Source organism: Haemaphysalis longicornis, unplaced genomic scaffold (genome assembly GCF_048455015.1).
Source record: "Haemaphysalis longicornis isolate Haplotype H1 unplaced genomic scaffold, Haemaphysalis longicornis Haplotype H1 scaffold_921, whole genome shotgun sequence".
Classification (NCBI taxonomy): domain Eukaryota; kingdom Metazoa; phylum Arthropoda; class Arachnida; order Ixodida; family Ixodidae; genus Haemaphysalis; species Haemaphysalis longicornis.
In genome coordinates, this window is record NW_027526464.1 from 17,923 (window position 1) to 41,011 (window position 23,089).

At 47.5% G+C, this 23,089-nt stretch overlaps 1 protein-coding gene across 1 annotated transcript in view; it reads right to left on the bottom strand.

Annotated features, from left to right (window-relative positions):
• LOC144154792 (uncharacterized) overlaps positions 1–15,184 on the bottom strand; it is a gene marked incomplete at its 3' end in the record, with an annotated part of 31,508 nt that extends 16,324 nt beyond the window's left edge. The window contains exons 1-4 of the mRNA XM_077685894.1: positions 15,092–15,184; positions 5,047–5,142; positions 2,880–2,981; positions 2,126–2,218 (exon numbers count right to left, since the gene is read on the bottom strand). Of these exons, the coding sequence (XP_077542020.1) occupies positions 2,126–2,218; positions 2,880–2,981; positions 5,047–5,142; positions 15,092–15,184 (384 nt within the window). The remainder of the gene's footprint in view (positions 1–2,125; positions 2,219–2,879; positions 2,982–5,046; positions 5,143–15,091) is intronic.
• Between the last annotated feature and the right edge of the window lie 7,905 nt (positions 15,185–23,089).

A 23,089-nucleotide genomic window follows, 5' to 3' on the forward strand; every position in this document is an offset into this window, starting at 1 on the left:
ACAGGGATGAAGCTGGCACGATCCTTTAACCTTCACGCACAAGATGTATAATGTCACAATAGACCTAGTTCCTTCATTCAAATACCTTGATGTCACTTTGTCAAATGATCTTTAATGGAAGGTTCATGTAAACAACATTATCGCCTCCGCCAATCAAACGCTTCGTTTTCTCAAACGTCATCTCTGCCATGCCCCATCACATATCAAGCAACTCGCGTACAAATCCCCTATTCTTTCTCAACTTCAATACGCATGCCCTATCTGGAACCCACACCAAATATATCTTGTCAACGCATTTGAAGCTGTTCAAAACCGCACCACCTACGAAATCAGCATTTCATCCTTAAAAGCACAATCATACTGGACCCGTCGCATCGCCACCCTTTCTCTTTTTCATAGATTCCTGTATTGTTCACTCAACTCCGCACCTTACATCTCCCTACGGACGCACATATCTCATTGCACCGGTCAAGTATCAGGTCACCGCACCCGGACCACCACCTTCGCTGCCTTCCTCTTTCCACGCGCTGCTAATCACTCGAACGGCCTTCCCCTCCATATCGCCGCCATCACCAGCCACCACTCATTCACTGCCGAAGTAACGACTCATCTGTCCCGCTAATTGGTGTCTTGTGGCTACAAAGTCTGTTTCCTGTGCTCACACCACCCCTTACATAATGCCCCTATTTAACCGGTCTTTAAGGAAAATATAATAAAATAATGGCCGAATATGCATTACGTGGGGGGACGAGTTGAAAGCCTACAAAACATACACTATTACAAAAAGATGCAAAAAGAAAGACAAATGGTGGCTCTTTAGGAATGTGTGCAAGGAGACGTACACGGAGGGAAAGGGGAGGAGGGGGTAAAATTTGTCGCCTAATTTAGGGGGGTGTCCGATACCCCGGGCCACCCCCTGGGTACATCACTGGCAAGAGACCAATTGCTTCCCTAAACACGTACGCTAAAATATTCACCCTCAAGTGAATTACGTGAAGTCAGGCAAACCGATCAGCGGCAGACCAATCAGCGTTAAGCTCGTCACGCCAACCTACAGACCAATCCAAATCGACTTTGATTTATGGGGTGACAGCATGACTAGTGTGGTTTGGCTGGCCATTGAGCGTAACGCATTAGACAAATAATTCGGGCATTCCTCCTCCCCCAGTTCAATCGTGTACAGTTAGACTCTGGGCTACATAGACGGTTTCTCCGACAGTGAACTGGTGAAGTTTCAGCACCAAGACCACGACCGCTGCAGGAATGGATGGACTACCTTAAAAATGCTTCACGTAAAAATTACGGCACGTCTATACCTGTTTTGCAATGGCCATCCTCGAATGGAGGGCGCTAAATATGCGAAGTCGGGTCTCGGTACCCACAGCCGCTGGCGTAGCGTATGCTACCCGCGTTGCTAAATAGCAGGGTGACGAAGCGGTCCCACTACGACCCGCGCAGTACACGGTCGGCGTACCTGCGCATGCTCGCAGCCGGTCCCGCATCGGCTTCGAATGCGCAATGGCGCCAGTCTGCTACCGGGTGCCGTACCGGTGCCGATTACGCGCCGCTACAACTCTTTAATCTCAGACTTTTACCGCTATTTGTCGTATTAAGATACCCACGGTAATATGTGGCAGTAGCCATTTTGTTCCCCGCAGTAGTTATTCTGGTTTATCTACATGTCTGACAACAAAAACTTATAACACCTGCGCTAGTAGTGCGACGACATTCCTAACAGTAAGATACTTTGCAAAACGCTTCCTTTTATTACTTAGTATAGGAACCCGCCGCGGTGGCTCAGTGGCTAAGGCGTTGCGCTGCTGAGCACAAGGTCGCGGGTTCGGTTCCCGGCCGCGGCGGCCGCTTTTCTGATGGAGGCGAAAAGCAAAAACGCCCGTGTGTACGAGATTTCGGCGCACGATAAAGATCCCCAGGTGGTCAAAATTAATCCGGAGCCCTCCACTACGGCGCGCCTCATCGCCTGCGTTGCGTCGGCGCGTTAAACCCTACAATCACTTAGTATAGAATGTGGTACTTTTCAGGAACCTAGGTAGCATTAGTGCCAAAACGATGAAACATCGTTTTTTTTTTTTAAGAAGAAGAAACGAATGCAATCAGGCCTCACATTGGACTTCTTGATGGGCCTACGGGAGAGAGATTTCACACTCCTTGATAGCTGCGGCGCCCCACGGGAAACGGTCTGCTGTTGGGACGTTGGCTGCGTAACAAAAAGAAAAGTGAGGCTTATCAGAAATGCGCAACTAGGTACGCGTGGGGCATCTGAACAAGAAGTTACAACATAGCGTTTCTTGGTACAGTTCACCGGTCGGATGCGTTTGGCAGGCAAATCTTGGCTGTCAAACAGCTGGGACCTCGCAAAATACCGCAAAATAGGACACATGAAAGCTGCGGCGTAAAATGGATGAACACTTGAGGGGAAACGTTTTACGCTCACTTTTTGCTGAAGCCCAAGCGTAAGCGTAAATTTACTGAGCCTTTAACTTTCGCGACGCTTTGACCCATTCAAAAAGGCGAACATAGATCAGTATTCTAAAGAAGAAAATAGTTCGTAAAGCGCTCGTCCTGTGATCCTTCAGTTTGCGTCGCGTTTTTTTAAGTGTTGCGCTTTTTGGAGGTTTCGACATGTAGTGGGTAAAGACGGGAATCGGTGACACAGCGCAAGCAATTTCGCGTACAACCTGGCGGCAGGGACCCAACTTCTTTCGCGTCCATGTCGTGAACCCTGGAAACCTCTATTAGCAGGGCTCGACGGAGCCACAAATTTTGTACAAGCTAGCCTGAACTTGATTTCTCATGCCACCTCTTTTCGCGGGCATTCGTTGCTATGGTTCGGGTAAATCCAAGCAGTCCGGGCTTACCCGTATTTCCCTGCGAGTTGGGGAACTGCTGATCCCAGGTGCAGCGTTTGAATGCAACGACGGGGTGAGTGTTGTCGAGCTGCGTTTGGCTTGGTAGGCGTCCTGCACGGCGAAATGGAGTCTGTGGGAAGTAGCTTGCATATCAAACAGATTCCGAATTACATATCACAGTTATATTCCGTATATATCGACGCTGGTTGGGGTCACAAACGCAGTTCATTTGCTGTTCTCTGTACTGCAATAATGATGGCGCTATTGTGCGGATGTGTTCCTTTAAATGAGCACAGTTGGAAGCGCAATTATTAAAGCGAGAGCTTTCTTAGTGGGACCGATCCAGTCAATAACTAATGCACTTCCCCATAGAACAGTTGGTCGCTTCAAAAGCTCTGATAAAGCACACGGCGAGTGCGTGTAACCGGGCTGCCATTATGTCAAAATGGTTGCTTGAAAATCGCGAAAAATGAGCCGTTATAGATAACGCAATACGCATAAAACGCATCGACCACCAGCAAGGAATGCAATAGTATACCTTCATCTCATAAACCACGTATCAATATGCATTTAGATCATATGCGTTCACTTAGTGCGTGAAAAATCGTGCACGGGTTCATTCTTTCTTTGCGAGTTGGGTCTTTGGAAGTTTGAATATCGATTGTACGCACTTTCAGCCGAGGCTGTACGCACTTTTAGCACAGGTTTTGACGCACTCTTGACGCAGTTTTGGTGAGCGAAAGCTTTCGCGATTCTTTAAACGTTTTTTTGGAGTGGGGACGGTAATTTTTAAACATGAATGCCCAAGTTCAATTATCATGCCAAATACGTTTTGTCGCTTTGAAAATATTCCAGAAACAAAACCAGTGGTGAAATACTATTGTAAACACGTGATGTGTAATAAAGACAAAGTTCAATTATCATGCAAAAGAAGTTGTGACGCTTTGAAAATAGAGGAGAAACGAACCCGTAGTAACAGACAATAGCAAACACGTGATATTAAAGAATTTGTCTCTCTTGGGCTACTTAAACACGAAACTTTTCATCTGTGTCTCGATCCAGTCGCCCGGCCGAAAGTTCAAAATTCTTGAACAAGGAGTTTATATAAGCATAACATTTCTGCACTAGTCAATCTGGTACCATATTTTATGCTTGTCAGCATTGTTCAGCGGTGAGAATAGTCTTATTTGAGGCAAAGCATCGATTCATTGGTGGTACGAGCAGTTTTCTTTCATTAAAACGCCGGCGTAGCTATTGCGATAGCAAACAAAAATAACGCGATAACACAATATTTTAACAAGAAAATACCAAAGGTCTCGTTGAAAAAATTCTTTGACTTTTGGCCTGGAGGCCGAATCCAGGCAACGACAGACAGGTGGGCAGGCAGAACAAAATTTCGGTGTTTAAGTAGCCTTCGTCTTTAGAAAGATACAGACGTCAAAAGTGTTAACAACAAAGCGGGCGCCAGCCTATGTATACAGTCGTGCGCAAGTGAAATGCGAACACAAAAATGTTAACCAGAACACGCGAAATCGAAAAGTACTGCTTTTTTATATGAAGTAACGGCATGCTCTTGGTTAGTGTCACTAGACAAGATACAGAGTACCGTCACCGAGGCACGCCAGTGAGCAGCGGCGGCCATTTTGTTGTTTATCAGTGTTATCAGATTACCGATTCTGCGCCATCACCGCTTACTTTGACTTTGCAAACAACACTGCCGAAGACGCAGCAACACGGCATCTTCGGTCGCACTTCTGCAGCTGAAAGGGAGGACGAGCTGAGACTACCACAGCTTACCGACAGAAAACGCATAAACAACAAAATGGCGGCGCCCGCCACCATTTTGTTGTTTATCCGCGAAGCCCTCCCCAACACTGTTCCCTCTATGCAACACCTCAGCTGTGCGAAAAAGCCAGGCTCAAGGGAGGCTTGTAGTGTTTCTGTGGTCGGCAGTGGATGCAAGAGCAAATTTTCTGGCAATATGAAACGGGCCAACTTAAATCTCATCTTGGGGTCCCCGTCATTACTACAAGCCCAAATGCAATCCTCCACACGCTTATGCTTCAAAGCTACTGCTGCAGCTAAGCTTGGCCGCAAGGGTAGCTTGTATGCTACTGAGTGACGATTTCACCTGCGGGTAGTCAAGAGTTACCCTGTAAAAAATACTTCCACTTACCGATGGCCTTTTCCCGCGCTTGCCTGAGACAGACTTCTTCCTGATTCGCTTTGCCGGAGGTGTGTGAATTGGCTGAGCCTCCTGTTGCGGCGATAGCTGTCCGTAAAGAAAGCGATGAATAATGCACGTCAACGAATATAATTTCTCTTTCAACCTAACAGCTTGGTAGGGATACACGCATGCGGTCTTTGGCTTCGTCGATGACAAGCCGCGTGTTCTGTAACTGACGCCATAACCAGCACTAGGACTTTTGTAACATACCGTGCTTTTTACGTTGTAGCCTTGAGTGGCGTATAAATACGTCAGACTTTGGCTAGACAGATCTCCCTCACAAGTGAAGATTTTCCGCTCTAAATACTACGCTGTGGTTGAAATTTTTAGGTGAGAGATAACAGGCAACCATAGCACACTAGATGGGACTGTTGCCGAAATCATGTTCCCTTGTCGGCCTTTCCCATCAATAAGCCAGTTAGAGGGAGCCAAGTAGCCCCTTTCAATAACAGTTGAAACTTTCATTTACGGATGAACAGATTGTTTTTTTACGTTCCCAACGATGTGATATGGTCACGAAACACGAACTAACATAAAATACAAGTACGGTCCAGAATGCAACGCCAAAAACGAGTGAATTCGTACAATTTTTTGTCCATCAAGGCAGTGGACAAGAACACGGGGACGTTTCTGTGGGAGCTCGGACATGACGACGATCAGAAAAATGGCCCATTATGCGAAAAAGCAGGCGTCCGGTGTAAAGCTTTGGTGTCAGAAAGGGGACAACGGGTGCTTGAGAAACGTTCCAAACCACGAACCTGAACTGGACCGTAGTGAGACATGGCCATCCACGCCATTACACTACAGAAGAAAGCCGCGGAAGAACACAACCGAACGAGCGAACTGAACTTTGCCATCGTCGCCAACTCTTCCATTAAAAGGCGGCGGACACAGCGCGTAGGAGACGCACCGGAACCATCCGAAAGCGTGACGGCAAAAGCGGAGCGCTAAGCAATGAATCTTAAGCGACCAGAGACCGAAACTGTTGGACAATGCGAGGCGGAAGCCAGGCGTCGCAGGCACTCAACTAGACATTCATGTTTTAGGGCGCAGCCCTTTGGCGGCCGTCTCTGGGCTGATCCGCGTTGCCGTCGTAACCGAGTGAGCGATGGCAAGACCGACGAGTGAAAGAATAAGCGAAGGATGAAAGAAAGCAAAGGCGGAGAGTGTCGCGAAATTGGGAGGGGAGTGCGGTTCGCCGTGGCGGCGCGAGCCAGCGCTCTCCGAAAGTGTGCAGTGGGTGAGGGGGGCGGTATGCTGTGCCCACACGAGACGCTCGTCTGCGCGACGCCGGCGAAAACGTGAGGGGCGCGTGCGCAGAATGATGGTCCCTTCCTGAGACGCACGTCGCGCCGCCGACGCATAGGCTCATCATCGCTGTCGTCGAGAGAACCCACGTGAGTGCTGCCTCAGCGCACTGCTGCCGCGCCCAAATATCGCATTAGAGAGTATCGTAATCGCCAGCCAATTTTAAAGACGATAGTCTTTCTTGGGCTCCTTAAACCCAGAAATTTTGGTCTGTCTGTATGTCTGTATGTCTGTCCGTCTGTCTGTCTGTGACTCGATTCAGCCAACCGGCCAAAGCAAAACAATGCCTGCCCATTAGTCTTATATAGTCACAGCTAAATCTACCCGTCTATGTCCGGTGTAAGGTTCATACTTGTCAACATTGTTGAAGAAGAACAAGACATTACGCAAATATGAGACAGCAAATCAATACAGAAGTGATATTTGCAGTGTTCCTTTATAAAAAAATCAAACATGCTTGCTTTTGCGAAATTAAATACTTCATTAACTGCAGAAAAAGAATTCACTTCGCCGTCGCCTACTGTCGCCCGCGCCACTATAGCTTCTTGCGCCATTTTAAGAAATCAACCAGCAACAGTTACGCAAGGTTCCACTAGGTAGGTTCCACGTTCTGCTTGCAACGCACGTGGAGTAGGGAAACGCGGTTCTATAAACGTTGAAGTAGGGCGCCTCGATTAACGCGCGTCTCCGCCGTACAGCAGCGTTCGCACCGAGACACCCGGTTTGGAGCAGTGGAACGCGGGAAATTTAAAATGATTTAAGCAAACCTTTGGCCTCTTTACCTTGGGAGGAGCGCGACGCAAGAGGAACAACATGAGAGGTGAGCTGCAAAGCGAAGGGAGGCATTTACTTCGCAATAGCCGATAAAGACTATCGTCTTTTGACGACATTTGCAACGAAAGGAGCAGATACGCGGCCAATTTTTGCATTCACAACCATGAGAGGTGCCTGCGTGTCCTCGGAGTCTTTTGTAAGTCGTGGTCTTGTTTCACGGTTCAAGATTTTATTGCCAAATGCGGTTGAAATACCAATAAAGCCAGTCACGTACTCACCACGTGGAGCTGTGATGAGCTCGTTGGTGCCAGAACAGGCGCCCGAAGGTCCAAAAACATTTAAAAAACGACGCACTCAGTGCAAGGCGATGCAAGAAAAGGTATCAGAGACGCAGAGAGCAGTTTACTTAGAAAGGAGAATGGAGCGAAAAGTGTGCAGTTTTTTGTAGCCTCCTAGTTTGTAGCAGAGCTGCGTAATCGGTGGCCCCACAACTATGTGCGCAAAAAAATGGCGCTACTCTCGTTACGCGCCAATTTAGCAAAACGTATTTCACTTGCAATGCGTCTCGACTTGCTGCCGAGAGTATTCAGTAAACTTGAAACTACAGTGAACTAGAATACTTCTCGGTCACTATACTTGAAACGCCTCTTAAAGTGCCTTAAGCTATTCTTCTGTCGAAGATAACCTAATAGCTCAAGCCAACCCGAAGCCAACCGAAGCCAACTTCCACAAATGTTTTTTGAGGAGAGCGACAGCCATGGAGGAAAGAAAAGGTTGCGACAGCATAAGGTTAAGGGCGGTATGGACCACGACCGGCTATATTTTGTACGACCTGCGCATGCCGACGCCTCCAATGGCAGCGCGCGTCCCCAGAAATATCACGTGAGCTCGCTCTGGCGCCGGGCGCCCCCGTCAGGTGGCACTGTAATTGATCCTCAGCTAGGGTGCCTCGATGCGCGCCCGCTCTGCGGAGGGTGGCGCCACTCTTTGAAGGGGTCGCCGCCGCCAAGACCGGTTCTCGGGAGGCGCCGCCGCCATTTTCTTGCATCCCGCCCCCGCCGACTCCCGCGCTAGGCGCGCGAAAAGCGGCGCTCTTCACAAAGTCTCTTTGCAGAATGTCTGGGTGCTGCGTTCTCTTGTGTTCTAGCAGCGCTAAAAATCTCTGGAGCATGTTTCGTTTCCTAGAGACCCAAAAAGGCGGCTTCTGTGGACGGTGAAGATCAAGCGGGACAAGTGGCAGCCGGCGAAGCATTCCTGCATATGCAGTGCAAGTACCCGGCTTCCAAGCAGTGCAAAATCTATTTGGGGCTATTGTAAGCTTGTCTGTGTGGCTGTTTCTCGATACCAGACGCACGGTTTTACGTGTTTATGTTGGAGGTTTCATCATGCTTTTGCGGTATTTTTATATTTTGATCGATGCAAACGGACGTGGCCTCTTAAAGCGGGGGGCCGATATAAAACGTGTGGCGCTTTGCATCTTTAGTCATTTCACTTTGTATTACGAAATAAGGTGCTCGTTGTAAAAAGGTGTGCGACCTTTCTCAGTCCCGAAGCGTCACCCCGGCGCATCACGCTTACTTCACCAAAAGCCCATTTTTTGGCAGTGTGAATGATATATCCCAAAGCGTAAAACTGCATGCGACACGTTATGCTCGTGTTTCTCCGTGTTGTCTCAACTTAAGGTCTGTTATAAATCTTGTTGTGCGCAAAAATTATAATATTTAAGACATTTATTGTCGCTTATCATGCCATAAAAGTAGCGCATGGAGGTGAAAAGAAATGTGTTAATTACACCTCTATTATGTGAATCATGTGGGGATGTGAGCCGATACGCGTGGATGCCGGTTTTTTTGATTGGCTTGATTTCACGTCATTTATTCTTATTTCTTGGGAGCAAAAGGCACCTATATTGACAATTTAGCGTGCAGGCTCACTTTGAAGGATCCTGTTTTGAACAAATCCGTGCAGATGGATGGAAGGAGCTGAAGCCAAATGCTGTGCTAACGCCTTTCCCAATCAGAGGTCGGCATTTACCATTTCATTCACTGCGTGTTTTCATATAAGTGCGTACATTACTTTAAAATCGGTCCAAAGCAGCGAAAGCCACCCGGAGACAGAATGCAGCCTGAGCCCACATCCAACAATGAAGAGGTGGACAACCCCGCTGAAAAACTTCACGCATCATCAGACAGCGGAAATCCTCCCCGAGTCAACTCACAAGAGACGCCATCGGTATCACAAGAGACGGTATCACAAGAGACGTCATCGGAAAACCTCCAACTCAACAGCCCAGGTGTCGAAGCTTTGAATGTCGAAATTCCAAACTCGACAAATAAAACTCTCACAGCTAGTGAGACACAAAGGGATTGAGCTGAGTTGAAAAAGCAGTTGGCAGACCTGGAAAGAAGATACACCGCACTTCAAGAACATCACACACATGCTGAGAACGCAATTCAAAACCTCAAAGAGCAAGTTCGAAAACATTCGAGCGTAATCATCATTACCTGTATTATAACTGCAGCGAAGTGTGTTTGTATCATTTTGTACATAATGTATTATGTATCAGCAGTGGAGGATGTCGTTCATCACTTTGTGCATAGTGTATTTTTGCTTCAAGGTATTAAATGATTTTCCTACATCCGTGTAAGCCTTTATGTTTAGATTGCAGCCCAAGGACGCTGGTTCGATTCTCGACCGCGGCGGCCGCTTTTCTGGTGGAGACGAAAATACAAAACGCCCGTTTGTTCGAGATTTCGGCGCATGTTAAAGATTCCTAGGTGGTCAAAATTAATCCGTAGCCCTCCACTACGGCGCCTCATCACCTATGTAGCGTAGGCGCTTTAAACCTCACCAATCAATCAATCACGTTCAGATTGCACAGTGCATGCATGACACACTTTGCCGCCAGGCAATCCTATATATGTAAGTAGTAAGTACCGAATAATAGTTTCAGTGGCTGTAAGCGTGCCGGACATTCACACTTGAATATGCAGCAGTTCCCTTCCTTCGTGTACTCCGCCTACTTTCTGCTATGTTTATATACAAACGCAACGACAGCAAGTTCACGGCGCCGGTATGACACGACGGCGTGAAGTTTTCCGCCGTGTCACCTATCGTAAAAAAAGAAAGGCATTCACCATACCTTCGCTTATCACCTCAAAATAGAGAATCCTTCACCAAAACCTTACTCTTCTGTTCATCTACGCTAGAAAAAGAATGTATATCAAAAGTAAAGCCAAATCAAGCCCACACTGTTAGCGAGACCAGCACTATCAAGGCGCGTCACGCAGCAAACGCGCGCCCCGCGCCTAGCGGATGCAAGAAAATGGCGGTCGCGCTAGCAGACGACGCGGTTGTCCTCACCCTCAGCGGAGCGGGCGCGCATCGAGGCACCCTATCCTCAGCTCCGCGTGTTTACGCGCGGCCCGTCGTGGTTTCCATACGGTCTGCGAAGTTCCACGTTTAAGATAACGTAAACATAGCGAAAGTGGCGCGCGATTTTCGATGTATATTAGTTATGCATCCAAGTCTCGTACAAATGTATTTTTGCTGTCAACAGCACTCGCAACTGTGGTTATGATAGACTTCTACTCCGTTTTTTTTTTTTTTTTTTCAAGCTTATGAGGGAATATTCCGTTCGGCTAGTCTCTTTACGGAAAAACGTTTTAGATATCAGTGAGCATAATTACATCGTAAGTTTACATTACGAAACGTGGACGTGGACGGCATTATGCAGTAAAATGTTGCCTTCTTGAGAAAGTAGTAAAAAAACGACTCGGAACATTTACATTACAAAGATTAAAACGGTCTTCGGGAAAGTGGTCATTATTTCGTCGATAAATTGTTGGTCAACAGGAACACGTGAAAGGAAATTGCTTTAGCGGAACGGCTGCACGATTTGCAAAACGCAGGGGTCGCGACCTCTTGAGGTGGATGGCCGTGTTGCATAAATCCGATACGGTGGGGGGCCGCACGGCAAATCGGAAAGGGGGGGGGGGGGGTTGCAGCCAAAGAGAAAAAATTCAGCGAATTGACAATACTACTTGACAATAATCTGGCTAAATGTGAAGATGGGGAAGCGATCAATTCTCTGTTGCTGTCTCCCGTCTATCACCCGGGCCATTTGAGGTCAAAACTGGCGCGTCGACCCTCATATAAGAATTAAGAACAGGGGGAGGTGCGTACGGTTCTGACAACTGGGCCGCATGCGAGGGCCGCAGGTGGCCGGCCCCTGGCATAACGGAACGCAGCAGTGCGTCATTGTCGACAACAAGCGCGATGACGCGCTGCGGTTTTAAAAAAAAACAGCATTGTAAAAAAAGTGGTTAAAGGTGTTGTCAAAAAGGTGAAATAACACGACCACGCAAAATTCATATAGAGCAGTGCACGCGTACGTGTTGCAATTACAATTTCTAGGCCCGGCGTGACACGGGAGAGACGGCCCGAGCCCGACAAATTTATAAAATATGACCGTGATCTGGCCCGAGCTTGACAGAATGTAATACAATAAGACTGAGCCAACCAGTCTGTTTTTAAATATCAGCCCTAGTCGAAAACATGAGCCCGAAAAAAAAAATTGCGGTCTTCAACCTAGAAACTTAAGCATACTACAAGTGGATTTAAATTTCTATTAAACTTGTACTGAGCGTCGTACAACCAAAATTTCCCGAGTTAGAGTATGTATTTTCAATAATCTGGGCGAATGCGCGCTTCTCTTGCGACGCACGTACACTGGGGATCATTTAAAGGATTTTGAGAAAAGGGGATAACCTTCTTTATTTACACATTTATTGAACAGATATTCCACATTTCGTTGATCCATTCAATGAATTTCACAGAAAAACTCTCCTTCAATATGCTTTTGTGGAGAAAATTACGCCCATCTTCCCGCGAGGGAACTCTGGTGTGATGCGACGCATCGGGGGGTTCAATTGGTGTTTCCGTTGGGTTGATTCTCTAAATCGGGTGAAACGTGTTGCGACGCGAAGTCGAACGAGAGCGAGCGCTGACTGAACCGCCGCAGCGCGCTACCCGCTTTATATTCAAGCGCCTGAAGGAGAGGAGACAGCGGAGGAGAGTCGCGCATGCGCGCACTTGCGCGAAGAGAGCGGAGCGAAGCGAGCGAAGCGCGCGCACGCAGCTGTTGTTTATGATAATGAGACGGAGTGAGAGTGTTGCGCACAGCTGTCGGAGAGAAGAGCGGAGGAGAGTCGCGCATGCGCAGGTGGCGTGCGGACGCCGCCGACGCCGACGCCGACGCAGGAGGGACATGCCTCAGAGCAAGAGATGCGTCGCATTTATTCTTCAGACAGATTCATTATGCTAGCAAGACAGACAGGCCTGTCTTGCTTGCATAATGTAGCCCGCCGCGCTGAAGTTCCGTTCGCTTTTGCTTTCATTCGCTTTTCTTTGTGTTCATTTAACCTAAAGGGTAAATCAGCAAACTTTTTGTTATCAACAATTTGAAATTTGCGGCACGCGAGTGCCGGGCCTCAGGCACTGCGAACCGGCGCGGGCCGGCTCACGCCGGCACGACCAGAAAAAAAAATTGTTCAAGCTCGAGCCCGGCCCGAGCCCGACAAAATGCCTGCCACAACGTCCGAACCCGGCATGCGGTCAGAGCCGGACTCGGGCTATCCGCAGTCCCGGGCCCGCGCAGTTCCCTAGCACAATTCCTATGCAAGTCAATGCGACCGTGCCGCGACTTGAGGATCAAACGCAGCGCCGTGGCTTGCAGTATCGCTCCGGAGAACTAAAAAAATAAGACTAGCAAAAACAAATTGCGCGATCTGGGGAGCGGCAGCGTGCGCAGGTCGTACAAAATATAGCCGGTCGTGGTATGGACATCGTCGTGACATGTCAGCGAGCACCGGAAAGGAGGTATGACATTGGCAAATGTAACCGGTGTGCCGCGAGGCGTGAGTGCCGCGCAAGAAAATTTAAGAGCATCAGAAGGACTTATATCGCAGTGTATCGCTAGCAATGGCATTGTGCCCGTACGCCGCAAGGACATTGGGAGAAAGTTGCAGAGCCGACGAATAGAAACACCTCCAAGTCATACGCCGATTTCCAGAATGATTGTACTTCATTAGAGGCGTTACGGTCGCATCAAGAAATATGCGCACTTTGGTAAATCTCAAGCAGCGGCAAAGAGTGTCCTTGTACTACATAACTATTAGTCTCGAATAGGTGCAAACGGAAAACCACAGCAGGGAACGGGCTCGATAACGCTACAATTTTTCTTTTACTCTTATGACTGCACTGCTGCAAGCAATGTTTTTTTTTTTTTCTGCTAGAATATAACCCCAATAGCACTCTGCACTGCTGTGCATGACGACACTGCACGCAGTCATCTGCGCCAACTCAGGTTAAAAAATGCCTCTAGGAGCGACCATCAAAAGCCGGCCATAACGACCCGCGGCTGCTTTAGAAATGCGTCGCTAAAGCGCGTTTACTGAGACACCTGCAAACAACATTCACGGCAGCGTCGAAAGATATCTCTTGTCAAAAATGCAATAGAAAATCTCTGCTCGGTGTGTTACGATATATGAGGTGAGAATGCAGAAAGCCGATAGGGCTGTATATCGTACAGAACTGCTGCGAGATATCAATAACAGTGAGCTCGAAATACGAGGCGTGGAACTTTATCAGGAATAAATGTTTAAGAAGCCGTCACAAGTGACTGAAATCTAAACAAGCGTACTTGTAACGACCAACAACAGGCCTGAAAAAAAACGGCACGGATTACCTCGCGTTCTGCTGTCCTGCTTTGCAAATGACGGAGAGCTAAGAGAAAACTTTCAACAAATCTGCGCGTTGAGCAGGTGTTCCAATCGCACGATGCTACCTGGTGCATGGTAAGCACACGAAGAGCGGCGCATATGCGCGATGTGATGAAACCTAATTGGAGCATTGCTCCTCTACGGCGGCAAATGCAGGAATAACTGCCTCGAGAGCCTCTTATCAATTCTAAAATTTACTTTTGTAGCGTAAGCTACACTGGCCGAGGTTGAGCAGTTTCGCGTGGACCTTGAAGGGCCGTGCTGCGCAAGCGCGAGGAGCATTGGATTGGATTGGATTGGAATGGATTGGGTTGAATTGGATTGGATTAAATTGGATTGTATGGGGAATCCGGTCCAATTGGAGTACGGGTGTGTAGACAATTGGGTCTGCACACTCGCCGGTCAGCGCATTCCAGACGAGTGACGTCATAGCCGCGGCAGAAGCACTGGCGCCGTAGAATGCCTACCTATGCGCCTCGGTTGCACAGTAGCCAAATCTGACGCTGCGCAGGAGCCGCTTGATAGCCGTTTCGCGTAGCTTCTAGACAGATGCGCGAGGAGCAGTGACTGGGCTGAACTGGACCGAGCTGGACTGGACTGGACTGGACTAGAAATGGCTTTAGCAGCAGTGAGCATGATAATGACCTAATCCTAGACAACCAGGAAACCTAGGTATAACCAGCTGAACCTTAGCTCACGCTACGTATATCCTGGCATATCTGAGCTAAGCCACTGCTAATTTTTTTTGCTGCGAAAAGGCGAAAGTTACAGGATTTGGTTAGGTCCGGACTCATAAGTTACCCTCAGTAATCTTCAGTTGTCAGTAAATAGGGTTTGAACTGCGGGCTTCTAAGTGCAAGTGGGATGCAGTGCCTTTACATCATGAAGAGAGATACAGCTTCGCTTAGATTCTTAGAAAGGCGCCAGACTGCACGTAAAGCTATTTCCGGCTTGGCTTCTTAATTTATCGAAAAGTGCGAAGGCCAGGTGTCGTTCCCGTATCGAAATCGACGGCCAAGTGTACCCGCGGCGGAGGCTGTGTAGGAGTCAAAAGGAGTCACTAGAGGCTACCAAAAAGGTCTATAGACATGGCGCTACACGTCTACGACAAAGTCAGCGCTGAAACTCACCGACTCTTTGCTTTCCTTGCCGGAAGGCAGCGCGCGAGGTGGCGAAGATGGCGGCGAAACTGGCTTGCGGCTCACCGGGGTCGTGTCGTCCATTGCGACGTCGAACAGATAGATTTCCGAACAAAAGATGTTGTTGTTGTTGTTGCGCCTTTAGGTATGGCACATACCCAATCAGGGGATCGGCCAATCAACAGAGGATGGTTAAAATGAATGGAATTCTTTTCTAATCACGCGACGTTTAGGAAAGATAATTTAGACCGGTTTGAAAAATTTTTGAGAAAAAATGAAAAAAAAAAAAACTTCCTGAAAAATCAAAGCGAGGGTGACCAATCGCAATCATAAAGAGAATCGTTTTGAATTTTCAATGTAGCGCAGGAGGGCAGAGCATACATCCCGGCGGCAGAACCCTGTTTCGGATGCCCCGAACGATAGAATAGCCGGCACTGTTAGGGATATCCCCAAACTGTTAAACGGCACCTCCAGGGACTGACGTCTGAGTCGAGAAAAACGTCGGCATGTCAAAAGGTAGTGATCGACAGACTCGTCTTCGTTGCAATAGCTGCACAGAGCTGTTGGCGCCAGACGAGACCTGTGCAAATACCTATTTAACTTGGGTACTCGACAACGTAAGGCTGTAATAATCACCTCTAAGTTGCGTGAAGGGCACCATTCAGGTTTCCATGAAAATTTAAGAAGGGTGCTTTCTTCTTCTTCTGCCTCTTTTTTTTTTTTTTTTTTTTTGCGCGTGAGGCACACGAACGTGCCGACGGAACAGTGCGTGATGGTCGCTTTCTTTACTTCGTTGTTTAGCGCAGTTTTCTGCACAGGCCGATTCGCGGATTCATAGGGGCGCCATAGGAATATGGGTATATAGAATGTATGAATATAAGACCGGTCTAGGAATTTTGAAAAGGAACGGAGGATTTAGTCAGACGCAGAAAATGTATACAGTGCACCGTAGTTACTCCCAACTCCCCTACGAAACTCTCCATTCGGATTGTAAAAACGGTAATTTATTCGTGAAAGTCCAACTCACGAGGAAATGGTCGCAGTTACTGACTGTTCCTAAACTGCGTTAATTTTGTGTAGTTATAGCCAAACTACACGTGTCGATTCATCGAGAAAAAAGCGGAGGAGCTAGGATTCGGACCAAAAATTCCGTGGGTTTGTAGAGGTGGCATATAGGAATATACGGATATAGAATATACGAATATAGAAACGTTACAGAAATTTGGAAAACAAGAACGATTATTTTGAGACGGATGAAATGTGCGGTATCTTGCAGTTGCGCCCAGCCGCTACGAATCTCTTGAAACGCAATAGCACAAACGGGCATTTATTCGTATAGTCGAATGTCGACAGAAAATGTACATTCCCAAAACTTTATTTATTCCAATGCTCCTTGCTAGTAATGTTGGGTTTTGGGTGTTCGGACGAACTACACTTTCAGTTTTCATAGTGCATGGGTTCTTCCTTGTGCAAAAAAAAAAAAAAACCTTAGCGCCGTGCTTGTGATTTCATAGTAACGAGCTGAAGAAAAAGCATTTGTAGGCAAAACCTTTTCAATGGGCATTGCCGTTAATAACCGCAATAGCTCATGTATAGTGTTTTGCTCCACCGAAGCGACGGACCAGGATGTCAACGCGCGTGCGTGTTTTGGAACGAGATCGCACTTATGCGTAACATCATCTTCTTTTTTTCGTCACTGCAGGAATCTATAAGCGGATTAAGTACGATAAATCACGGGAGCGACTCGTTTCATGTTAAGTGGCACTGAAGTCAATTTGTCGAACCCGTGTTTTTGCTTGCACTGCGTAGACTGGCTCAAATAAACACACTTTTCATCGTTTATCCTGGAGATAAGGGTGTATTTATTTTATAAAGCCTGAAAGAAGAAAATCTACCATGCCTGGTTTGCGGCGACTTCACGAACAATAACAGCAGAGGCGTTAACACTGCGTGATTGTACAATGTCCAAGATTAGAATTCCAACCAATTTCAATTTCGGTTCTGTGAAACAACATGCTTAGCATCGGGCATTATTATTGGATGGGCATTCTCGATATCTCAGTAACCGGCATACCGCGCTTCTGCCACGTTTTTTGGCTGTAAAATGCCTACAAGCACGGCTTGGAATCGTAACAATCACTCTGAGGCGTGCACAGACGCTCAAACGCGATGCGCTTTTCCCCATCTTTGGAGCTTTCCTGGCTCGTGCCTGCATCGTAAAAGGCATGCATGTTCGCACCAGGCCAAGGCTCGGCCGATTCGGGAATGTGCCCGCAAGCAGTCGGTTGTTATGGCAACACCACGGCAACAAGAACTCGCCAGCGCATATGTCAGTCTGCACCCGTTCTGCGAACTAGCTCGTGGAGCAATGAACGTTACAGCGCAATAATTGTGAATTCAGTATAGAAAACATTGCCCAAAACCAAATAAATCAACTTCAAAAAAAGGAAAAAGAAAAGTTCCCCTTTCGGCGATTTGAACTTGGGACTTTCAGAATAAAAACCTTAGTGCCCCAGACCACTCGACCACACGCCAGGGACCCCCGCACCGCAAATAAAAGGTATATAATGTATATCCAGTTTACATTTTCATTTAGTTCTAGCATTTCAGGCAGCTAAGATGTCTATCTCTTGTATAGCGCTCGTGCAGTAAGCGTCCTCCAAATTCCCACAATATCTAATGTCTAGAGACGGCAATGCAGATGCGTGGTCGTGCTCCTGACCGCTTGTTCACCGAGCACAAAATAAGTGCTTTCTGCACCCTGGTTTTACGTTGTACGATAAAAGTTCCGGTTGATTTTAATTCATTCGTACCTATATTAACTTCGCTGACTCCTCTCCCGCCTTCAATTGGCCTTAGATTTTTCTGCTAGCGTATACCAGTCAGGGAAGCGCCGCATGTGCGCTTGTGTATTGAACTTTGAACTTGATTCAGTCTACAAACTAACAAACTAAAGGCACATTCTTCCTGGCCAAACGTACCGTGGCTTAATTTCACCTGAGCGAACGAGTTGCGACGACCCGCCGGCCTCTTGGGCCGACTGTTTCTGTCGGAGTGTAGGCGAGCAGCGCAGTATCGCAGTCAAGCCAAGCCATCTTGCTTTGACGTCATAGCCATAGGAAATCGTCAAGGAGGATGCCGAGAGGACATTTTCGAATTATTTTTCTACTCGATAAATTCTCATAAACGCATCGAGAGTGGTCGAAACATATATCTTATGCGACTCCACACTACAATTGGCGCTAGTAATCCCGCAATGTTTACAAATCACTTCATTGTCCGTTTCAAAATACTCGCAGTAAGGCACCCTTATGCGACGCGTGGAGTAACAGCCCGCGGCGAAGAAAACAGCTTGTTTTCTTTTTCGTCCGACAGCGCACAACACCATCCGACACTGTCGGCCCTTGTCGGGAGAGCCGTGTCAGGCTATGTTGGACGCAAAGCACGCTGTCGTTCTTGTCCCAGGCATAGCACACAGATGATAGCCCCTACAGGATTTCAGGGAAAACACAAGTACATAAATGAAAATTACAGCGTTAGTTTATTACAATTCCTGTTGGATTGCTTTCGTGTAACGTTTCGTGTTACGTTTTTTTCGCTGCTATGCGTCCCTACCTGCCCACTAATCACAGAATGACACATTAGTCGGTCGAGCGCAGCGTAAACATTCATTTACGGCGTCGTTTATTCGTGTCAGTTTCGGTTTCGACAAAACGAACGCCGAGCGGCCGCCATGACAGAAGGTATGACGTGACGTTAGAGTGTACTAGAACTCTACGCTATTCTAGAACACTCTAGTGACGTCACCATTCTTTCCGTACCGCTGCCGCCGCTGCCGCTCTGGACGCACGCGCGAGCAAGCGCAATGTTTACCTCGTGTGTCTCTGTCTCTGCTTACCTTATATATATATATATATATATATATATATATATATAATGCAGGAATAAGAGTTGGCAGTCAAGAAAACCTCGGAAAGCAAAGGGGAGGATGTGGTAGGTCATTGAACCAGATAAGGAATCTGGAAAGAAAGAAAGAAAGTGGAGAAAAAATGCCCGCCAGGTGGGATCCGAACCCACGACCTCCAGAATACCGGTCTGGTGCGATAACCACTACGCCACCGGCGGGGCTTTTTTTTTTTTTTCTTCCAAACAACTTTTACTTACAAGGACATACATATATACATAATGCACTGGCACGCTCGATGCGGTGACCAACGCTGGTACGCGTACATACTGTCGCCACAGGAACTCCAACCACCTTTAGGCGTGCCTTCACTTGAGCCGCAAAGTAAGCAACGCAGTGGGACTGCGGTGGCAACAAAGAACAAACAAGCAGGAAAACATGACATCCTGAGACACTGCAACATCAGAGCACATGAACTGAGAATCGTGTGAAGGTAACATGTTCCAATATGGGTGTAAACTCTGGACAAGGATGTACAACGCCTGTTCAGAGGGGAGAAGCGTCTCTACAACGTACTAGTGCACAGCCGTTGCCAGCGATGCATCTCTTTTTCTTTAAAGCGCTGCAGTGCTTGGCATCCCTTTTGCAGTGAGTCGCCGAGCTCCGTGTCAGAATCTGATGCCCCCAACACGTTCACTGTCCATTCAGCCTTTGCCGTGAAGTGCCGCCAGGTAGGCCTGGGGTTCCTGGCGCACTCCACTAACTCCACTGCATCCACTCGAGCCCTCCACAGCGAGTGGAGCCCAAAGACAAACACCCAGTCCCGAAGCGCCTTGTTCTCTGTGGGCGCACTCAGGTGCCGGAGGCCTGACCACGACAGGTCCCATCGCTCGGTCCCTCGGTGTACGCGGTCTGCAGCTCGTCCCAGAAGACGGCCGCGGCGTTGCAATCTGTGAGGACGTGTTCTGCCGTTTCCCGTTTTCCACAGAGGAGACAACCCGCGCCGCCATGGAGAAAGAAACCCTACCGTTGTCAGATGGTGGAGGGTTTGGCACATGAGTGCCGCTTATCCTCCAAACGTGCCTTTGCGGCGTGAAATCCAGAATACCGTCCTCCAAACGTGAAATCCAGAATACCGGTCTGGTGCGATAACCACTACGCTACCTGCGGGGCTTTTTCCCCACCACTTTCTCGGGTATTTATGTTAAGGTATTTTTGTTTCCTGCACTTGGGGGTGGTAGCCAGCGCCACTCGGACTATATATATATATATATATATATGGTTAAGTCTCCTGCCACGCGCGTGGCACGAGCTGCGCCCCTCTGGCAACAGCTGCTGCCACGCAGAAGTGACGTCGAGCTAAAGTAATCACGTGACTTCCTGTGACGTCACAAAACAAACGTCATATTTACGTCATTTGATCATGCCACTTTTTTTGTGTTAACGACGACGGCAGCAGGGTGTTCGCGTTTTGTGTCCCGATGTTCTCCGCCCGTGGTTCGAATGGCAGGCCTGACGCATCGTTACGTCCTTATCTCCCTGTAGCGGCTGCCTCGCGGCGCTTTTTTCTTGTTGGGAGGTGTGCTTGTAATTATTTAGATTGGGTATTTTTTGTGAACTTGCTGTTGCACGTCTTGGTAAGCCTAACGCATTGTTTTCTGCACGCTGCTTCGCCCCGCTTTTTACATGCTCCTAGAACTGTACTGTTGTCGTTTAATATTTTGTAAGCTTCACGTTGTTTTGCAGTTCGCGTGCTATCGGCCTATCGGCTTTACGCGCCTGCATTTGTTGTCTACTTGTGCCTCGCTTCTTCCATGCCAAGCCTTGTGTTCTGATTCTGGAGTGGTGGCTCAATTATAAAACGTAGGGATCAGTATTTTCCATCGCGTCGCGCCGTGGCGAGCGACGTAGTGTCAGCGTGTGCACGAATCGAGTGTCGTCAGGTAGCGCACGGCATCATCGAACGCAATCCGATCTCGCATGTAGCTTCTGCAATTTTTCCCCCGGGGCAGTAGTACTGTCGCCGAGAAATGTATCCTGACTATTCCACAGAAACGATCTGTGCACGTGGCGCTGCAAAATCCGTGAAGGGAGCGCAGTTTCACTGCCGTGGAGCCCAACTGCCCGTCCAAAGATATATCTATTCAAGATACCACTGAAACCATTCGCTGACTGGCTGGCTTCTTGTGCAAGGAGGCTCAAGCCCCAACTATGCAAGCATGGGAGAAGTGCAGCCGATAAGATCGCCGTGTGAGCCAAGTTTGGAACTTCTGCTAATAGTCCTTTAAAAGTCTGGTGCATAAGGTTAACAAGTGACAATTCAGTTATTGTTCATCTATGCTCAGATTTGTTGCTTAGTACCATTGTGCTTTCAACTTAGGAAGTCTTAATGAAATGATAGGCAAGGCTTAAAATTACTGCTTGGCTTTTATTTCCCTTTCCTTCGCTCTAGTACCTTTCGCCTCCTCTAACCTGGTTAGGCAACAGAACTTCCTCCTGCATCTGCAAGCGTGCTTGAGCGTCTACTGTGAAAGCTATAGTCAAAGCCTTTGGGGTAGTGAACAGGAAGAGTTTCCAATTGTGAGGGGACGTTTCACATTCTATTGCTTTTTAACTCCGCGCTGTGTAAACTGTTTTGGAAAATTGCTCAAGTGAATTTACTTAGTGATAAGGGGCATTATAAAATGTCCCACATTTCGTTCACAATGATGCAAGTCTCGTCAGAAGCCAGCTGCTAGAAAACACATTCACGGGTTGTGTGTTGTGTGCCCATTAGCTGTTTCTTTTTCTTTCACAAAACGGGCACTTAAACAATCCTTTAAGCTAACAGGCTTAAAAAAATAGTTCAACTACAACTTCGGGGTAATGGTTGGTGTCGAGCGTGACATTGCCATTACCGAGAGTACTTCTTAATACCTTGTGCAAGAACTGGAGCCAACGCCACGTGCGTGGATGTGAATGCCTGTCGGTGGTTGTGAAAGTTGCAGTACAGCTGGAAGGTGTATGGATCATGCATGGCTTTAACAATAAAATGACTGCTGAACGTACTTTTGCTCTGGTATCAATGAGCAGCATGTGAGCATCGATAAGTGCTTCACTGTTGACATTTTTGTTGCACAAAAGCAGGCCATGTTAAGGCCCCCGGGCAAATATTCATGAAAAACACTGGACCAAAAAGCTGCCAACACATGAAAACCATGTTGATCACGGCACCTTTCCTAGTACTTCAGTACCGTTTATCAGCGCTGCGTTTTTCCCCCCAACTAGTAAACTATCCCAGCGTTGCACCTTAAGCCAGAAATCAAACACTTGCTTGTCAATGACAAGTGATCTGCCAAACTTCCGTGTCTATGCAAAAAGTGAGTAGCTCTACTTTCTGTGCACTGTTTGTGCTGTGAAGCTCTGTTTCTAAACAAAATGCCAGGGTTCTTCTGGAAGATGCACAGCATTAAAACCTCAACAAAAAAGGAATAAGCAAGCAATACTCTCGTGCACTACACTAGAGTCCTGCGGGAAAGCCAAACCAGCAAGTGACCTTTTTCTACAAAGTGCTGCAGACGAGTCAAGAAAAAGATTCCTTTTTGCGGGCACCAAAGCTACGCTGGAAAGCCAAAATGTGTGGTGTCTGTTACTGCAGATTAGCTACAAGACAAGCATGTTCACGCAAAGATTTATGAACCAGGCTGGCGGGGTAACAAAATCATTGAATGAGGTTACAACAAAATGTGTTATGAAATTTGCTATAAATAGCAATTAAAGGTATAAAATGGTTTTGACACCAATTAAATGGCCTGTTGGAAATCATTGGCAAAACCTAAAGAGCAACATTTCATACAGCTGCAATCGAGAAATAGCAAAGTGTGGTTGGGGCCTGAATTCAGCAGGCATGCTCCAGCTGAGAATGCATAATTGCAGGGCAAAACAATTATAAAGGCCTAGGGAAAAGGTGAGCTTAGTTAAGTTACCACCAAGGTATTTGGTAGAGAGAATAGTTACAAAAATAAAGAAGCAACATGGGAAGCTTTATTTTCACTGATATAAGTTTATCAGCACTGAGCTGCATGTTCTTCATGTCCCATTGAAGA